We start from the raw sequence: 21,194 nt of genomic DNA on the forward strand, positions 1-21,194 counted from the left end.
AAAACATAAGAGTAGGCACCAAAATCCCCCTTCCTCTCCCTTTCTTCCTTTATTTCTCACGGTCCTGCCTTCTTTCCTTCTCTCTTTTTTCTTTACGGTTCTGCTTTCTTTCCCTTTCTTTCTTTCTTTTATAGCCCACGTCTCTCTCTCTTTCCCCCTCTTCACGTCTCTTTATCTTCCCCACGGTTATCTTCTATTTTCTCTCTCACGTCTTTCTCTCTTCCCCACGGTTTTCTTCTATTTTCCCTCTCTCTCTCTCTCTCACTCTCACTCTTCTAACTTCACGGTTTGTCTAAATGGGGTGGGGTCCACAAAGAATGTTTTAAAAACTAAAAGAAAGAATCTTAAAAATAAAATAAAAGAAAAGAATCTGAAAAGTAAAAGAAAAAGAATTCAATTAAATAAAACTCTCTTATTTACTCTACTAACAAGATTTGAACCTAGGACCTCTAATTAGTTAAGGTACTAACCACTGGGCTAACACATTAAGTCAATAAAATAAAGCCTAACTTTAAATATTTAACAAAGTTTAGAAAATAACATAAAAAGATATATAATCTAAGGTTCCAAAATTTGGGGCATTACAATAGAAGAGTTCTACATCGTGTCTAATTCTTCAGAGTTAGATCTAGTAACATTTTCAGAGGCTCTTTGATGCAGAATTGAGGCTGAACCGGGTTGACCCGTTAGGCAATGTCTATCGAGATGAACCGAGTCTGGTTGGATTTTCAGGTTTAGTAGGTTATCTTGGGATTTATTTTATTTGGGAAGGTATTTAATCTTTTATTTTGGGTTAGTTGTTAGACAAGTAGGGAGTTACTAATTTAAGTTTTATATTGTTTCTAATTTCATTAGTTAGAACTTAGGAAGTAATTAGGAGTTGCTATTTTAGTTGCACTGTGGCGCCTGTGTGTGAGCCTGTGGCGCAATGGTTAAGTTGTGCTATTGCAACATGTTGGTCACAGCTCACATGTTCAAAACCTTGGAAACAGCCTCTCCTGCGAAGTAGGAGGTAAGGTTGTGTACATTTGCCCCTCCCAGACCCTGCAGTAGCGGGAGCCTCGTGCATTGGGTTGCTCTTTTTTTTTATTTTAGTTTTAGATTTTAATTAGGCAAGTTTTAATTTCAGTTTATTATATAAAGGCATGTAACCTAAGTTATTGGACATGTTTTTCTAGAGACTGAAATTGAAATTTGAGTTTGCCGGTTAGGCATAACCTTGGTCATGTGACCTTCTTTTGCCCCCTTGTATCTCTCTCTTTATCTCTTCTTTCTCTTCTTCTTCTTCTTCTTCTTCTTCTTTCCCTTCCTTCTTTATCACTTCTGTTTTTCCTTTTACTATACTGGCGATAGTACTGGTTTGAGAAGAGTTCCATAGATTCCCGTCATCCCTATCCAAATTGATCTCAAGTTATGATATTCTAATCTACAGTGGTGGGCGACCTAACTTGCTGATTTTAAGGGCTGAATTACTTCCCTGTAGAGAGAACCAACTTGGATTGCAGAGCTCGTTCTTTCCACTCGCCTGAGTTATTTTCAGAACCCTAAATCTCTTTTGAATGTCGATGGCTGGTTCGTTTAAGGGTTGGAATCATTAGTGTGTAAAATCATGGTCCTTGAGTCCTTCGTCTGAAGTTTTGGGCTGAATCAATCAAACTGGAAGGATTTATCTTCATCGCAAGCTTCCCTTTACCGCTGGTATCCTGCAAGTATCGTGAGGTTGAAGACAACCCCTCTTTCTTTTGATTTAATGAGTTTCACCTTAACTCTCCAAACACCCTTCCTTTACCCTATTATTACCTCTTCGACTTTGCTTTTAATTTGCTTCCTAGATTGTCCTCAAACAATAAATAGTATTTCCCTTGGTGTCCCATCTTCTTTACATGCATAGCAACCCCTTGCTAAATACTGATTTATTACAAATTGCCACTAGACCTTAGATTTGAGCTTTTGCACAATTGAATGGGCCCATAAGCAATCCGATTCCGGATTTTGGAACCCAAATACACATCACTCTTAAGGATGTAGATGCAGGTAAATGGATAGAGGCCATGTGCTCTGAATTGAACTCTATATATTCCAATCGTGTTTGGACTCTTGTTGATCCACCACAAAGCATAAAGTCCATAGGGTGTAAGTGGATATATAAGATGAAGAGAGGTGTGGATGCAAAAGTAAGTGATTCAAAAAAAGACTGGTAGCAAAAGGTTATACCTAAGAAGAGGGGGTTGACTATGATGAGACCTTTTCACTTGTAGTGATTATTAAATCCTTTCGGATTTTGTTGTTGATGCTGCACTATGACTATGAGATCTGGTCGATGGATGTGCAAACTGAATTCCTTAATGGATATCTTGATGAATGTGTGATGCAGAATCATGGCTAAACCGGAATTATGACTTATGTCAATTGACACCAGTCCCTCCCTTATTTATAATAGTAGGATTAGGGTTTTAAGACATTACAATGACAAGTATGCCCCTTTGGACAGTTCTATCCTTATTCCCACTTACAACACTCCTCTTAAGTTGGTGCATGGATATCACACATACCCAACTTGCATATAATAGAATGAAAAAAACTTTACTAATAAGTCCCTTTGTAAGAACATCTGCTAGCTGATCTCCGCTTCTCACAAAAGGGATACATATAAGACCTTGCTCCAATTTCTCCTTGATAAAATGCCTGTCAATCTCCACATGCTTAGTATGATCATTTTGAAAATCACAATACAACAACATGGGCAATTGGACAAGCACACCCAGGTCTTGAAGGAATCCCTGAAGCTAAAGTAACTCACAAATGCTGGCTTGAAACTTAGCCTCCACACTAGATCTGGCCATAATTGTTTGCTTCTTGGTATGCCGTGTAACAAGGTTTTCACTAATAAAGGTACAATAGCCTGATGTGGATTGACGATCATCTGGGGAGCTAGGCCAATCAGCATTAGTATACGCCTCTACACGTATATGATCAAAGGGAGAGAACAAATTGCCTTTCCTTGGAGCTGACTTCAGGTAACGAAGAATGCGAAACACAACTTCCATGTGAGAAGTATAGGGATCATGCATGTACTTATTCACCAAACTGACTGCATGGGCAATTTTTGGTCGAGTATGGGATAGATAAATAAGTGGTCCAACCAAAATTTGATATCGACCCTTATCAACAGGTTCACCTTCCTTGCTTTTCAGGTGACTTTTAGCTTTAATAGGTGTATTAAATGGCTTACAACCCAGCATACCAGTCTCTGAAAGAAGATCTAGGGTGTATTTTTTTGGGGAGAGAACTACACCTTTTAGTAGACCTTGCCACCTCAATACCAAGGAAGTATCTCAGTTTGCTAGGTCCTTGATTTTAATCTCCTTACCCAGTTAAGCTTTGAGTAGATTTCAGCTGAATCATTCGAAATGACAACTATATCATCCACATACACAGTAAGGGCAATAAGGATAGTAACCTGGTTACCCACCCTCTTTATGAATAGGGTGTGATCACCATTACTTTGTTTGAATCCTACTGTGGTCATGGCCTTATGGAAGTTGCCAAACCATGCCCTGGGAGATTGCTTCAGCCCATATAGTGCCCTCTTTAGCTTGCAAACTTTCCCTTCAGTTTCCTCGCCAGAGTAGCCTGGAGGACATGCATATATACTTCTTCAATTAGTTCACTATGGTGGAAAGCATTCGTGACATCTAAGTGCCGTAGCTCCCCTATCTAATGTTCACTGCACAAGAAATAATCACTTGGACTGTGTTCATTTCGGCAACAAGGGCAAACGTCTCCTAGTAGTCAATCCTATAGGTCTGAGTAAAGCCTTTGGCCACCAATCTTGCCTTGTGTCTTTTCATTATGCTTGCTTGTGAACACCTATTTGCATCCCACAATCTTCTTATGTAATAGGAGAGTAACTAAGTCCCACATGCCATTCTTTCCTTGCGCCCTCATTTCCTCATCAATTGCTTCTTTCCTCTGGCATTCTGGATGCGCCTCCTGCCCAGTTTGGGGAATGGAAACAAAGGATAGAGAAGACACAAAAGCACGATAGGGAACTATAAGACACAACATTAGAAATAAGATGTTGACTCCTACTTCCTTGACGAACAGCAATAGGGATTTCAAGTGATGGATCAGGTGGGAAAAGGTTACTCGATGGGAAAGTAGGCTATGGATCAAAAGGCAGTTGTGATTGGATAGGGGCAGTGATATTGGTAGTGGTGTCTATTCTCTTCTTCTGGCGAGAATACACCTGTAACTCCTTTTGAGCAGACTATGGGCTCCTCCTGTACATAATCCTCTTGTGTCCCTTTCTAGTCACAGTCTTATCTTCCACCTGAAGTGGTGGACCATCAAATGGAGGAATAAAAGGTAGCTCTTCCCTTTCAGCAAACTCCCCTTGAAGAGGTGCCAAAGATGAATAGTATGCCTCTATCTTATGGAAAACCACATCCATGGGAACTAGCATACGCCGAGAAGGTGGGTGGTGGCACTTGTATCCCTTATGAATGGCAAAGTATACCACAAATATACACCAAACACCCTTGGGATCAAGCTTGCCATAGAGATGCTGGTTCTGAGCAAAGCAAACAAACAAAAACTCGTGGGAGGCACCACGAAAGATTTGGATCTTGTGAGTATCTCAATGGGACTGCAAAACCCCAAAACACGAGATGACATCCGATTAATGAGATATACTACAGTAAGAATAGCCTCACTCCAATATGGGACAGGCACATGCATCTCAAACATGAGAGATCTGGTAACCTCCAACAGGTGTCTATTTTTTGTCTCTACGACCCCATTTTGAGCATGTGTATCAACACGACTGGTTTGATGAACAATACCACGGTCCGCAAGGTAGGTTTGAAAGGAGCCTTCCTTTTATTCTGTATGATTATCAGTTCTCACGAACCTCCTCTTTTTTTTTTTTTTATGAATAATAAATTCGTTACCAAAAAGAAAGAAATGAGGTGGAATATATAAAAGCTTAAGGGCAAAAAGGAAAAACACTAAAGACTAAAGGGGCAACAAGCCCTTGGGGGGAGAGAGAGAAGAGAGAGGGAGGCCCCAGGAGACAACAATGAGCCTGTTCCTAGGGGCATGGTTTTTAAGTATCAATACGTATCGTACCGTATCGGCCGATATGTATCTATAGTGGCCTTACCGATACGATACACACTGATATGATGCATGGAATTTTTAAAATCCTTTCGTATTGATGTGTATCCTACGATACATACCGATACGCACAAATACATACTGATACGATACGCACCGATACTCTGGAAAATATAAAATTGAGGTGAAATGTACGTATCGATATGTATCGGTATGTATCAGTATGTATCGATCGATACAGTACGATACGTACCGATACAGTGCGCTACGGTCATATAATGTCCAAGATGGGTCATTTTTCAGAAAAAGACGATTTTTTGAGGGGTTTTTGTTCCAAAGTTGCTGCCAACCATATTTCTCTCTAACTAAAGTGGAAATCAAGGTTGGGAATAAGGATTTTACATTTTTGGGACAACTGCAAACCTTGAATTCTTAGTGCGATACCCTCATTTTAGTTTTTATGCATAATACATGTTATTAATAGTTTTTTTTAACGATTTTTTATGCAAAAGTGTATAAAAAGTGTTTTCTATCCATTTATGTGCATATCTTTAGCGTATCTTAGCGTATCTCCGATACGATACGATACCCTCCGATACGTATCTTAATTTTGGCCGACCGATGCGACGACCTATACCGATACTTTAATCCTTGCCTAGGGGTGTCTCAAACAGGCCTAAGGGGTGAAAATGGAGTTTGATGCTAGCATAAAAGAAGATGGCCTTCCAATCTTGTCAAAAGAGTGAGAGTTGGAGGTCCATCTATGGAGGTTGCGTTCCATCCAAATGTGATTGGACATGGGCAGTGATGGTGGTAGTGGTGTATGTTCTCTTTTGGCGAGAATACACCTATAACTCCTTCTGAGTAGACTATGGGCTCCTCCTGTATAGAATCCTCTTGTGCCCCTTTTCAATCACAGTCTCCTCTTCCACCTGAAGTGGTGGACCATCAAATGGAGGAATCAGAGGTACCTCTTCCCTTACAGTAGACCCCCTTGAAGAGGTGCCAAAGATGAATAGTGAGCCTTTGTCTCATGGAACACCACATCTATGGTAATTAGCACATGTTGAGAAGGTGGGTAGTAGCACTTGTATCCCTTCTGAGTGGCAGAGTATCCCGTAAAAGGATCACCAAAGGCCCCTGGGAGAACTTATATTGATTCTTAACCAAACAATGAAATTGCTGGAAACAATGGAAGACTTTATTCTTATGATGCAATAGATATATCCATGGAAGTCGAGTATAACAATTAATGAAAGTAACAAACCATCGATGGTCAGTCATAGACACGACGGCCAGGGCCCCAAACATCAGAATGAATCAATGAAAAAGGAACAATACTTCCATTATCAGAACTAGAAAAAACATTCCGAGTTTGTTTAGCAAACACACAAGCATCACAAAAGAATTGGCTCGGATGACATTGCTTAAAATAAAACTGGAAATAACTTAGATAACCAAAGGGGGGTGCCCTAAATGACGATGCCAACTGTATTACTCAGATAGTGCCAACTCTGAAGCTGTATAATGTGCCTGAGTAGGTATAGTTGGTGTAGATCCAATGTCCAAATAGTAGAGACCACCACTCACTTTTCCATTGCCAATCGTTGCCCCCATCACCAAATCCTGAAACCCATAATGGGTAGGGAAGAAGGTGACTTTGCAATTCAAATCCTTAGTAATACTACCAATGGATAAGAGATTAATAGAAAACTTAGGGATATGCAGAACAAAGGAGAGAGACAACGATGGGGAGCATTTGATAGTTCCCATCCTAGCGATAGGTGGGAGGGAACCCTCAGCCACTCGAACCTTGGTTTTACCTGAGGATGGAGAATATGTAGAAAATAAACTGGGTGACCCAGTCATCTAATCTATGGCACCTGAATCAAGTATCCGGGGTTGTGAACCAATAGATGCACAATGACCACGAAAAGCAATTCCTGAATGGGTAGAATGAGATGCAAAGGTAACAACTGGCAGAGAGGCAGCAACAACAACAGAGGAAGATGAAAAATCATCTTGGACATCATGCGATGCTACATAGCCATCTCATCTTGGGAAAAAGAAGAACCGATGGCAGTAGTGGAATCAGAAGTAACTGATGTCTTGGCCTGATTTGCCTAGGACTGGTTGGAATGCCCATGGCCTTGAGTACGCCCAAAAAAATTGGCTGGCCTCCCATGAAGTTTCCAGCAGGTCTCATTAGTGTCTCTCTCCTTACCACAGTAATCACACTTGACAACTGACTTGTCAATAGTAGAAGGAGCACTGTTTCTTGCCATATTAATAGTAGGTTGAGAAATGAGATCTGATGTAATGTTCAAGGCAGAGCGTTCCTATGAGATAGGCTGGAGCATAACTGTACAACTACTTAACTTGAATCAGGGAATGAGCCTGCTCCAGTGTGGGAAAGGGATCACAGTTAAGCATATGAGCTCGAATTTGATCAAATTCCACATTCAAGCCAGCCAGGAAATCATATACTCGCAACATCTTCTCACACTTTTTGAAACCAACAACTTTTTGTAGCGCAACTAGGCTGATAAGCCTCATAATAATCAAGTTCATGCCATATACCATGGAGTTCAGAGTAGTATTGGGACACAATTATATTCTTCTGAGTACCCCCATGGGGTTTCTTCCTCGGCTAAAAGCACTAAGCAGTACTCCCCAGCTGGGAATAGATTTCTTTATTAGCTTTCCAAAAAACTGCTGCAGTATCTAACAACAGATAACCCTGACCAATATAGGGTGTCATTGAATTGATGGGATATATCATCACCAAGCAGTCGGCAGCATGCCTCCTGAGGAGCACCAGTAGTAGTAGGGCTAGCAGTAGCACCTGTGAGGTATCCAGAATAACCTTGGGAATTGATAGACAAGAAACAAGATCTGGACCACATCAGATAGCTGCTCCCATCCAACTTGATGGAGCTAGTAGTGAACAAAGGGTAGTCTCCATTGGAACTAGGACTTACCCCATCCAAAGGAAATGATGTGGTAGAATCCTCTGATGAGATGGGTGCTGGTCTAAAAAAGAGATATCTTCAATCTTGCAGAGAAAGTTCAGATCTAACCGAATATAGAGATCCGAAATCTGTCAACATATGGGGATGAACCCATAAAACAACCCTAGTGGGAAGAAACTCACCATCAAGGGCAAGAACTCAAATGACATAAAATAGGGAAGAAGAGGACCCCGCGAGGGAGAGAAAGAGACCGCAGTGAGGAGAAAATGCGGTAGAGCTCCCTGAAAGGAGAAAAACGGGAGAGGGAGAGAGAGAGAGAGAGAAGGACGATGGAGGAGAGAGAATCAATGGTGGATTAGGGTTTTGGAAGGGGAAAGCTCACCCGCTCTGATACCATGTTGATTTGGGAATTATGACGTGTCAATTTTCACCAAGCCTGACCTTATTTTCAATAGTTGGATGAGACATTACAATGACAAGAATGCCCCTCTGGACAGTTCTATCATTATTTTCACGTTACAAAAATAATCTTTTATTTTGGTAGTTATTAGACAAGTACGGAATTTCCAATTTAAGTTTATTGTGTTTCTCTTTGGGAGTTGCCCTGATCAACGAAAAGCTTCGCGAAAGTCAGCTAAGGTGGTGTGGCCATGTTCAAAGAAGATCAGTGGATGCCTCAGTATGAAGGAGTGACCTGATACAGATGGAAGGAGACAAAAGAGCTAGCGGCCAGCCTAAAATGACCATAAGCGAAGTGGTGAAGAATGACATGCACTTTCTCGGTCTTGTCGCAAGTATGACTTTGGATAGAGCCCATTGGAGGGCAGATCCACATAGCCTAACCCATTTAGCTGAGATTTTCCTGACTTGCTGGGCTGTTGCCTCTTTCCTCTTACTCTCATCTCTAACCTTTCTTTTCTCTTCAATCTACTTTCATTTTGGTTTTCCTTTTATTTTATTTTATTTTTTCCTTGGATCCATGTAGCTGACCCCATTAAGATGGGATAAAGCTGAGTTTGTTTGTTGTTGTTGTTTTGTTTCTATTTGTGTCACTCTAGGTCTTAGGTAGTAATTAGGAGATCTTTTTTTCTATATCAGTCTTAGATTTTGATTAGGAAGTTTTTTTTTATTTCTGTTTATTATAAATAGACATGTAACCCAATTCATGCCGGATTGGTGCTTGGCAATGGTCGTGTGACCTCTCCTTTCCCCCCCGTCCTACAATCTCTTTCTCTCTCTTTATTTCTTTTTCTTCCTCTCTTATTATTTTTATGCTTGCTGTTGACACCCTGTTCTGGGCAATGATATCAGGTTAATAGAATATCTTTGCTGACTCTTTATTCCCAATTGAGTGACTCTGAAAGTTGGGTTGGAGGTAGCCTACCCTTAGGCAATTTAAACCCTAGAAGCTTGACATCTGGTTCTGCAAGGTCCACTCGAGGGTTGCAGTGATTTCTCGAGCCTCTCCTGGTTGCTTGTTGGACCTGTCACTGATTGCTTCCAGTAGGGTTCAAAATTACGACCTACCACCTCGAATCTCAGTTCGATTGGTGTCTGTATGGAGTTCCCTCAATCGTACACGAATCCTTCTTTGACTGGTTTTCTAGTTTTGAGAAAAGGTTGAAGAAGATAACGTGAGCTGTTATTTCCCTCCCTGTCGTTTGATTACCTATTATACCCCTTGTTATACCTTTTATTCCGTCATGTCCCATAATCTTAATTTTCTTCCTAATTTATCCCTACGAAATAAACACTAATCACCTCTGTGTCCTTCCCTTAAAGTATCAAGGCCCTTAACGATTCCCCTTAATTACAATTTTGCCATTCTATCATAAATTTTAGTTTATTCACATTTTTGCCCTTCCATTTAATTACAAAATTGCCACTTCTCATTGTAGTTGGATTTTGAATGTTTAAAGTGGGCCCCGTAAGCGATCCAAATAGGGTTTCGGAACACATCAATATATCTATATGCAACGGCCATAAGGGTTTACATCTGAGGGAGAAGAAACCAAGGTGTGTAAGTTGTTGAGATCAATTTGTGGTCTCAAGTAGGCCTCTAGGAGCTAGTACATCCTTTTTTATCAGACCATCAAAATGCTTGGGTTTGAACAGAATATGGATGAGGCATGCATGTACATAAAGGTGTGTGGGAATGTTGTCTATTTTATGGCCCTATATGTGGATGATATATTGCTTATTGGGAATGATGTGGGCACGCTGACATCTGTAAATGTGTGGTTGTCTACTAATTTCCTAATGAAAGATGTTGGTGAAGGCAGTTACATCCTTGGGATAAACTTATGAGTGATCACAAGAATAGGATGTAGGCTTGTTACAATCCAACTACATAGATAATATTCTGGATAGGTTCAACATGTAAGATTCCAAGAGAGGAAATGTTTGTTTCGGACATGGAATAACTTTATCCAATTCACAATATCCTTAGATCGTTCTTATATTTTGTTCTCTGCACATTCTTCTTGATGTTAATTGTATCCAATTGCTTTAGTTTGTTAGCTTTCTCTTTGACAATGGTCGTTTATGTGGTTTTTTTTCTCGACATTTGGTGAAAATATCTCATAGAGTGTTTCCATTTCAGTGGAGAAGGGGATTGAAGCTTAGTGGTGAAAGTGCAGTTGAAAAAATTACATTAGATGGCGTACGAGGTTTGCGTACCATGCTCGGTGCGACTGTTCATGATATATTATATTATATGAGCCCTATCTACTGCCAGGATATAGTCAATTCGGTAAGTTAATTTAATGCATTTATTTATTTATTTTTGGCTGTCTGCTTGCTACAATTATTGAAGATGTTAATGGTTGTTTAGTTGCGGTTCTGGGAATTCAAGATGTAATTCAGCTTTACACAGATTCCATTAGACAATTAATCTTCTTGTACTCTCCTATTGAAACTCAGCTTTATGTAACTGGAGATTCAACCACTTAGGTAGTTAATGGATTGGTGCTGTTGAATTATCTTAACTAAAAGCCAAGGTTCCTGGATACATATTTCTTTGAGATTGTCTGTAGTCAGTCCTAAGACTAATATTTTTTAAGGTAGACAGCTGAAATAGATTGAGAATTTGAAATGTTGTAATCCGAAGTAATTGCAAATTGTTAAAGTTACTAATAAATACTTATATTGCATCTTAACTGGTTTTCAATTCTGAGTGGGTACTTGTTTTGAAAAAGTTTCAATCTTGTTTGGTTCTAAACCTTCAAGGCTTTAAGGAAGAGGTTGAACTCTTTTAATTTTTCTCAAATCTAATTGGTTAGATGGATACTGAAGAGGTGATAATGAACATGCCCTTGAAATTCTTAAGATCTTTTAGGGTCAAATGTACGATAACATAGCCAAGTTTAATATTCTATGGCTAACTATTGAGGGAAAGACATGGGTAGGGAAGAGAAATTAGGGTTTGATATTCTTGTAAGATATATTAATAATGGTTTTTATTTTGCTTGGGAGAAAGTAGAATTCTTATTTTTTAAGTACATATCTATCATCTAATTATTCATTTACTTTGATGTTGAGATGGTGGTAAAATTTGCCTTCGGTAATAAGGTTATATTCGTAATGCAAGTTTTGGGGAATTCGGAATGAGTGAAATATAAGGATTTTAAATATTTTTAATTAAGTAATGCTTTATTAGTTGTGTACTTATCATGGTCAGGAGAGCTATGGAGGAGGATATTGCGTGGGTGAATTATGGTGGTTGGCATACTTGTGTATGGAAAGCTATTGTTTCTGATGTTAGGAGAATAATGCTATTTTTCCCCTTTTGGTTCTTTTTTGAACCTCTGTTCACATTGAAACCTATTTCATTACCTTAATGTTTGAGAAGTCTAGGCAAGTGATGGAGAAAAAAAAATGCTTAAAAAGAACCATTGCAACCCAAGGTTAAAATCCCATATGTAGTAAGCCATACAATTGTGATATCTCACCAAATTTCATAGGAAGAGTATCCAAGGCCTTCCCTATTTATCTAACTGTTAGGCTGCCAAATCATTAGTCGGAGTGTTAGTGAAGTGCAGGGAATGATGGTAAAAGCAAGGAGTTAAGTATCGATACATATTGTATTGGAAAACCATGTTACAGAGACAGACAAACCGAAGCAAAACAATAAAAATAAAAAATAGGTGTCTTGGGGTTGTATTGACTGTCTCAGGTGTGAGTTCTGTGAGAGTGCAGAAACCACGACATCTCGACAAAACTCCCATGAATGGTGAACCCCTGTTTTTTCAGAAACCGGAACAGACTCAAACTGAGAGAAGCCACTGCCACCGGCCAGCTGCAGCCACTACCACCGGCAAGCAGCAGGCACTCCATTGCCTGCAGCTGTAGCAGAGGAAGGAAGAGGAGAAGGAAAAAAAAATGAAGGAGAAGAATAAGAGGAGGAGGATGAGGAAGAGGAGGAAAAAGAGAAAAAAAACTCAACTGCAGCACAGAAGAAACTCTATCGAGAATTGATGACATTATCTGTTAATCCACTTGATCTGGCTGGGATTGAAGAAGACACTCGTGATGGCTTTGATGAGATTATCTTTATAATTTCCCATGATGCAGAGAAGAAACCCAAATACTAAAACTTTCTAGTATGTAAGTTATGTGTAGATTCAGTGTTTATAACAAATTAACAAAGCTAGTGTATAAGTTTTCTTCTTCTTGGTAATGAATTTTTTATTCACCTAAAAAAAAGAAAAAAAGGCTACTGTACAACATCATTCAGTGTACACTGGGAACTTGGGTTAACACCACAAGTACCATTTTAGGTGTTCTTTTTTTGTGAAAATAGTTTATAGATTCGCTAAGGTAAAAAATAGGCTGTTCACGAAAAAAAAAAAAACCACTTTCTTGGGGTGGATTGAAACCAAGGTTTCCACACAGCACCAAAAAAGTACCTGGTTTCCCTGAAATTTCGCAGGTTTCGACCTATATGTCGGTTTGGTTGAAACCTGAGATTTAGAATCCTGACCATTAGGACCTGGAGAGCACTGATGAGGTGACCAGGGATGAACTTGTTGAGCAGATTCTCAGGAATAGGACCAGGGGAAGCTGGAGATGACCTGAAAAACTCCTTGAAATAATTAACAGTCATTGCTTTAATGTCCTCGACACAATACAAGGAGAAGCCATCTGGAGACACATGCATAGGGATGGAGTTGATATTTATTACGGACTTCAAAGACCGATGGAAAGTAAACAGAAATAGAATCACCAATCTCTAACCATTTAATCTTTGATTTCTGCCTTAGGAAGCTTCCCTATTGAGCCGGCAAAGAGGAGAGGTCCAAAGAGACTTATTTTTCTTCATCAGTCAAGGAGGCATTGAGAGGGTTTAATGGAAGCCTCAATTGAATGCATGATAACTTATCCTTGCAGTCCAAAGCTCAAGAGGATATGTTCCTGAAGGAGGTAAGAGTTCCACACTTTAAGACCATATTTCACACCGCGGGACTAGTCAGGCCGAAGGCTTGGATACCCGTCGTTAGCCAAAAAAAAAAAAAAGAGCGTATTTCACATTTCAAAGCTTTTTGGAAAAAGCGGTAAGTGGGGACAGATAAGCTTGAACTGGTTTATTCTAAGCTTCCTTGAAAATAGAGAGAGAATTTGGGTGAGAGGACCACATGTCAAATATTTGAATGTCTTGGGCCCAAAGGAGATATAAGGTTGGACAAGTGGGGAGATAAGACAGTGGTCAAAGATACCTGGGGTGTCAAAGGATGCATGGGCGGAGGGAAAAGAGGAGAGTCAAGCTTCATTAACAGGCGCTTGATTGAGCTTACAAGCATCCGAAAATCACCACTACGTTGTGCTAGGTGAATTTAAGGCCTGATTATATCAGGTCATTCACACGAATGTCCTGAATACAGTCATTGAAAGCATCCACTGAAGTCATATCCAACTGATCACCACCTTGCTTTTCATTACCATAGAGAACCGCATTAAAATCACCTCCCAAACCATAAGGAAGGGACCCAACCTGCAGCAGGTAGCGAAGATCAAACCAGAGAGTGGCTCCTCCGAAGGACAATTTGAAGCATACATAACAGTGGATAGAAAACTGGAATTCCCAAAGGTGTCAGTGTTTTTGAGATGGAGGGTATAAGAGGTGGAGGATGACAGGGTAGTGTGGGGCTTTGTGGGGCCCCAAAGGAACCAAATGCGGAGTTGAATACCAGAATTATGGGATAATGAAAATGAGGCTTATGTCAATATGACCAGAGTCCCTCTTCATTTAAAATGAACAAGAGAATGTTCTAGAATAGGTACAAGTACAAGAATACCCTTAATGGCTAATTAACCCTTGTACCCATATTATAACACTCCCCCTCATATTGGTGCATAGATATCACACATGCCCAACTTGCAAACAATTGGATGAAATTTTTTTCTACTAAGACCCTTAGTACATACATCCCCACTAACTACTCTAGCCACTTTACTATCTCAGGACTCTATCTTAGAGATCTCCCCAAAATCAATTTATTAGGGTTTTCACCTTTTTTTTTTTTTTTGGGATTTTTGAGGTTTTTCCTGCTTTTTGGTAGTTTTTGGTGTTTCTTCTTGCTCTGGCTGGTGCCTCTTCCATTAGCGCAACCCCCTTAAGTTGCAACCATGTCTACCAACTCTTCTGCTTCCATTGGCGGAGACACCTTTGTTGTAACCCGGCAGTCATTGAGAGTGGGGGTAAATCAATGAATCCAATTCCGATCCCCAAAAACCTGTCCGATATTTGACCAAGCAAAACTTGATACACCTGTTCCTGTACCTGTCCCTGTTCGCATACAGTCGTATGCACACTTTGCCTCTCATACGCACTTCCAAGTGTGCACACCCATTCCGCATTCCACACACTTCAATATATATAATGCAAACAACGGGCACACCCACAACATAGGGTTTTTACGAGGTTTGGCAATTTACCTACGTCCTCGAAGTAGTGCCTATAAAAGGCTTCGTGCCTACTCAATACAGTACTTTTGACTACACCCACAGTCGGGAGCACCCACACCCAATTTTATCAAGCCAAAGTTGAGATGGCACTCGCAGTGCCGGTACAATGTGTAGTACCCACTCCCAATGCTTAACACCCATTAAGCACTCAATATAAGAATACAATAAATTGTGGCTTATATCAATGCCCTACAATCAAGCCCTACCTAGCATATTCATCCACAATTAGCTAGCATATGCTTACAGTTCATCCACAACTAACCCTAGCATACATACATATAATCATATATGCATATAATGTAAATCCAAGGTTAAGGAATCTCATAACCTGTTGCCTGGGAGGACTGGGAACTTGCACTGACCACTGGAACCTCCACTGAGGAGCTCTCCCTTGTTCTCTTCTCTTCCCCTTATCTTCTTGCTCTTTAAAGCATTAACAAAATACCTCAATCTCTCTTCTCTTCTCTTTTCTTTCTCTTTTAGCTTGGAGTCAATACTCCATTAATAGAGCTCACCAACACATAAACCAGCCTTTAATGGAGCACAAATCACTCACTTGAAGCTTTGAAAATCACTCAATGGCCATTACTGGAGGGGGGAGCTTCTCTCTCAAAAACCGCAGTCTTACACCCTTCAAAATCCTCTTTTCTTGCTTCCAATATGTAGAGCTCGAAAAAATGAATAAGCTGCAACTTGAATGGATGAATTTGACCTTGTGGTCAGAAAGTTATGACCATTTGAAGTTGGGCTAATGAGATAGCCTAAAATGGAATCTTCGGAGCTAGGCGTGGCGTACGTTAGTGGAGTGCGAAGCGACGTTGCGATCTGGTCCGTTGATCATATCAAAAAATAACTTTTAATATTAGCCATCAGATGTAACTAACGGACAAGAGATCTACACCATAGGATTAGAATCATGCAAAATCAAAGCTAATGTTATGCTGACGTATGCGGTTAGGTTCCTTTTTGTTGTCGCTTTCTCATTGGCTCCTTTTTCCGGATTTTAAGGGAGCTCGTCTCCCACTCACAAAATGTTGAAACTAATACCAGCTGTCGGATTAGCTTCTCTTGGATTAGATTCAAAATCAATCTTATAAGATCTTAGAGATTGGAATCTAGAGGCCCTTAAGTTGCACATGCGCTACATATGAGCAAGCTCACCTTTTTCTACTAACACCTAAGGCCCTGACCTTATGAAAATTGCACAGAGACCCCTCATTTTTCAAAAACTAATATATGAAAAATCCTCCCATCACCGAGAGCAACTAGGGATATTAGATCGGATTCTTTCGGACCGATCCTGCGGAATCCTTCATAACTTCCTCATACGAACTCTGATTGAGCCGAAACAAAATGCGTTTGAACCACGACTCGATGCTCTACAACTTTCCAGAAGACTAGATCGTCTGACCTCAGCCATGTAAAAAGACCAAAATGCCCCTAGACCTTTTCGATGTCGCAACTTTCTCATACGGAATTGAAACATAAAATCAAAAGCGTTGGAAAGATTGGATTTTTGTCGTATCGTTACATGCAGAAATTTCTTCCAAAAAATTCATCTTCAATGCCGAAACTGCCTCCGACTGCCATAAAGCTATATTTTGACCGCGGATGCTGTAACTTCTTTATACGGTATTGGAACGCGACAAAATTAGAAGCATTAGACTAAATAAATTACAACCTATCTATTTCATGGAGAAATCATATTCCAAAAAATTCATTTTTAGTGCCAAAAATGCCCCTGAGCATAAATAATCCAATTTTGTTAGTTTTGACCTGAAAACCCGCACCACCTGTCAATGATGTATCTAACCACTCCATGCACATCATACAACTCTGTTATCTCATCAACGACATTAAATGCTTCCACGTCATCATTTTCAACCACGTCACCCAAACTGTCCACGTCATCACCGCCACGTGGCTGGGTTGCTGACAAGGACAACCATAAAGCAACAACCTCAACTTCCCACCTTTCTTTATGCTGTCAAGCTTGATGGTACAAACTACTTTATGTGGTCACACACTCATACTCAATCCTCATCTCCTTCAAGTCCCTTCGCTATTATAGGTACTTTATTGGAGCCTCAAAGCGTCCAACTATAGGCCCTAAGATTGACAAGTGAGAGTGCACCAACTATTTGGTTATGGCCTTTCTTGTCAACTCCATGCAGCCACAACTCTCACGTGGCTATCTCCCTCTTAACTCTATTGCGAAGATCCAGAAGACTATATAGGAGATTTAATCCTAGGCGGGGAATGATGCTCAGGTCTTCAAACTATGTCAGAAGGTTCGGGGTCTGAGGTAGAGAGGGCTCACACTGTCATAGTACTACTATGATCTGCACACACTAAGGAATGAGTTGGATTTCTTTAAGTATACCCCTTCAACTCCTACTGATGTTGCTAGATTTCGGAAACGAGAGGACAAGACTCGGGTCTATGACTTCGTGGTAGGACTGAATGTGGAGTTTGATCAGTTGCGGTCTCAGGTTTTGAGTCGTACTCCTTTTCCTACCTTGGATCAGGATTATGATTTGATCCAACTTGTGGACAACCGTCGTACCACTATGCTCTCACAAGCTTCGGCTGCTCCCACATATAGATTTGCACTTGCTTCTGGCACTCAGTCCCTCAATGTAGCCCCACAGTTTGGTGGCACCTCTACCTGAGTCCCAGTGAAGTGTAATTACTGTGGCAAGGAGCGCCACACCAGGGAGCACTGTTGAAAGCTTCATGGCCATTCTGTTGATACATCTGGCAAAGGGCGAGGGATGGGTCATGCCGGTACTCCTGGCCATGCCATTTTTACTAAGGTCTTAGACTCTGTCTCGAGCATTCCAGCTGGCTCGCTAACATCTGATGAGCTTACTACCCTCCAAAGCCTTCTGATACGTCCAGACTCTCACCCCTTCTGGGTTAGGTATCTCTTTTTGTGGCCATACTATGTCTTTCCCTTTTACCCCTTGGATTATAGACTTGGGGGCTTTCGATCATCTGATAGGGTGCTTGTCTCTTTTCTCATAGTACACCACCTGTCCTGGTAATGGTAAGGTCAAGTTGGCTAACCAGATTTATTCCACTATTTTGGGGAAGGGCGCCGTTAGCTATACTCATTTATCCCTTTCTATTGTATTGCATGTTCCCTCTTTTTCTACTAACCTGTTGTCTATTAATAGTCTTCTATGCAAAGTCACCTTCCCGTTTCATTGTCTTTTAGGATATGGTGACAAGGGCAACGATTGGCTCGATAGGGTGTGTGGTGGTCTATACTTGCTTGATAATGACTCGGTATTGGTCTCTAGTCAGGCTCTTCAGACATCCTCTATGTCGCCTCCCATTTTAAGTTACTACAGTGGCATTGTCAGTTAGGACATCCTCCTTTTAAAACTTTAGCTAGGCTTTTTCCGTCTTTTAAATATTATACTTCGAGTCATTTTTTTTGTGAGGCCTATGTATCGGCCAAACAAACTCGAACTACTTATTTTGTTTCTAGAAATAAAGTGCCACTCCTTTTTCATTGATACATTATGATATTTGGGGTCCATCCCACTTTGTGTTTATCAATGGTTATTAGTGGTTTGTCTCTTTTATTGACTGTCTTTCTCGGACCACTTCAATTTATATGATGCGAACCAAGGGCGAGACCTTCCATTGTTTTTAGTAGTTTCATCGGATGGTTCAGACTCACTTCGATGCTACAAAGATCCTTCAAAGTGACAATGGCCGCGATTACTTTGAAGGGTCCTTTCAGCCGTACCTTTCCACTCATGGAATGATCCATCAGACTAGTTGTGTCGATACTCCGGCACATAATGAAGTTGCTGAGAGGAAGAATCACCACCTCTTGTGAGGTAGCCTGCTCTCTTATGTTTGAGATGCATGTTCCTCCTCAGTACTGGAGTGACACGATTCTCACTATGGCTTTATGATCTACTAGATGCCTTCTCGATTTCTCACCTTCTGCTACCCTCTAGATTTTCTCTAGGGCTCCGCTACTTTTCCTCTTCGTCTCAGGGTATTTCGTAGTGTCTGTTATGCTCGAGATCATCATGAGAAGTTTGATCCTCATGGTCTTCTGTGTATTTTTTTGGGTATGCTCCTACTTAAAAACGCTATCGGTGCTTTCATCCTCCCACTAGGCGTTGGTTTGTGACTATGGGTGGTCTTTCACGAATCTATGTCCTACACTTCGGCTCCTTTTCAGGGGGAGTCTCCTTCCATTGTGGAAGATGCGCCGCCGCCTCTTAAACTTGTTATTCTTGATAGTGTCTCGTTTTAGGGGGATAATGCCACTCCTACTTCCCCTACTTCGGCTCTTCCTCAACCAGAGATGTAGATTTATAGTCGCAAACAACAGACTCAGACCACTACACATCCAACACCTACCCTATCACGCTAGTTGTCTTCTCTTGAGCCTGATCTTGTCCCCTTGGACCCAGGTAATTCTCCTTCTGATTATCTGTCTCTTGAGTTACCTATTGCTATTCGTAAAGGCACTAGGTCTTGTGCTTTACATCCATCGCTAAAACTATTTCTTATGATTCACTTTCTTCTTCGGTTCTTCCTATAATAGTTGTCTCTATCAAACCTGGCAGGAATCGGGTGTAGACTCACATGGCAGGTAACTATGGTTGAAGAGATGCATGCTTTAAAGAAGAATGACACATGGGAATTAGTGTCTTCCCTCACAAAAGAAGACAGTTGGGTGTAAGTAGATCTTCATAGTGAAACAAAAGGCTGATGGTATAATGGATCGTTACAAGGCCATACTTGTTGCCATGGGCTTTACTCTAACTTATGGGATTGACTACCAGGAGACGTTTGCTGCAGTTGCTAAGATGAACACAATCCGTGTTATCTTGTGTTGTTAACTTAGATTGGAATCTACAACAGCTAGATGCGAAGAATGCGTTCCTTCATGGGGAACTTGAGGAGGAAGTGTTTATGCACACTCCTCCTAGGTTAACTTGCTCCAAGACCCAAGGGAAGGTATGCAAGCTGAAGCATGCATTATTTGGGTTCTAGCAATCCCCTCGTAATTAGTTCAGGCGGTTTCATAAGGCTATGGTTGCTACAGGCTACTCTCAAAGCAATACTGAACACACTCTATTCATCAAGAGATCTTGTGGGAATATTGCTATCTTGATAGTCCATGTAAATGATATTGTTACTGGTGATGATCGGGCAGAGATCTTTTGCCTCAAGAGATATTGGGTGAGGAATTCGAGATCAAAGATCTATGACAACTTCGTTATTTCCTTCGCATTGAAGTTGCTTGGTCTTCTTGCGGGATCTACTTGTCTTAGCGGAAGTATGTGGTTGACCTTCTTTCCGAAACATGCATGCTGGGGTACAATCCGACAGATACTCTAATTGAAGCTAATGGTCACCTAAGTAGTAAGGAAGGTGACTATGTGGATAAGGGGGGATGTCAGAGATTAGTGGGGCGCTTGATATATTGTTCTCATGCACGCCTTGACATAGCATTTGTCGTCTGCTTGGTCAGTCAGTACATGCATGATCCCTACTCCATATAGATTGAAGTTGTGCTGCATATTCTCCGATACTTGAAGCCTGCCCCAGGACGTGGCAACCTTTTTTCCCTTCATGATCACCTTAGGGTGGAGGCCTTCACAGATTTTGATTGGGTAGGTTCTCTTGATGACCCCAGGTCTATTGCTGATTGTTGCACCTTTGTTGGTGGCAACTTTGTTACATGGTGAAGCAAGAAGCAAGGCGTGGTTGCCCGGTTAAGTGCTGAAGTAACCTTCCGTGCTATAGCCCATTGCATTTGTGAGATCCTATGGCTGCATGATCTTCTCACAGATTTGGTTGTCTCTGCTTCCCTTTATATGAAGCTCTGTTGTGATAGTAAATCTGCCATCAACATTGCTTATAAAGAGAAGTTGGATATGGGTCTTATCATGGTTCAAGATTTCCACCGATACTGTAAAAAATTCCCACATTTCGGCGGTATCCCAGGACTCTGATACCAAATACCATATGACTTTTAAAAGTCACTTGTTTCGACCAGTATCGACCAAAATTACTGCATTTCGACCAAAATGTGGGAATTTTCGAGTGGACTAATGGGTCAACCATTATAAAAACCTTCTTAAATGGGAAACCTAGCCTTCT

General features: G+C 40.8%; 1 protein-coding gene across 1 annotated transcript in view; it reads left to right on the top strand.

The window, feature by feature from the left end:
- LOC122064454 (phospholipase SGR2-like) overlaps nt 1–21,194 on the top strand; it is an 83,027-nt gene that overhangs the window by 11,531 nt on the left and 50,302 nt on the right. The window contains exon 3 of the mRNA XM_042628153.1: nt 10,693–10,842. Within this exon, the coding sequence (XP_042484087.1) occupies nt 10,693–10,842 (150 nt within the window). The remainder of the gene's footprint in view (nt 1–10,692; nt 10,843–21,194) is intronic.

Source organism: Macadamia integrifolia, chromosome 2 (genome assembly GCF_013358625.1).
Source record: "Macadamia integrifolia cultivar HAES 741 chromosome 2, SCU_Mint_v3, whole genome shotgun sequence".
Taxonomy (NCBI): Eukaryota; Viridiplantae; Streptophyta; class Magnoliopsida; order Proteales; family Proteaceae; genus Macadamia; species Macadamia integrifolia.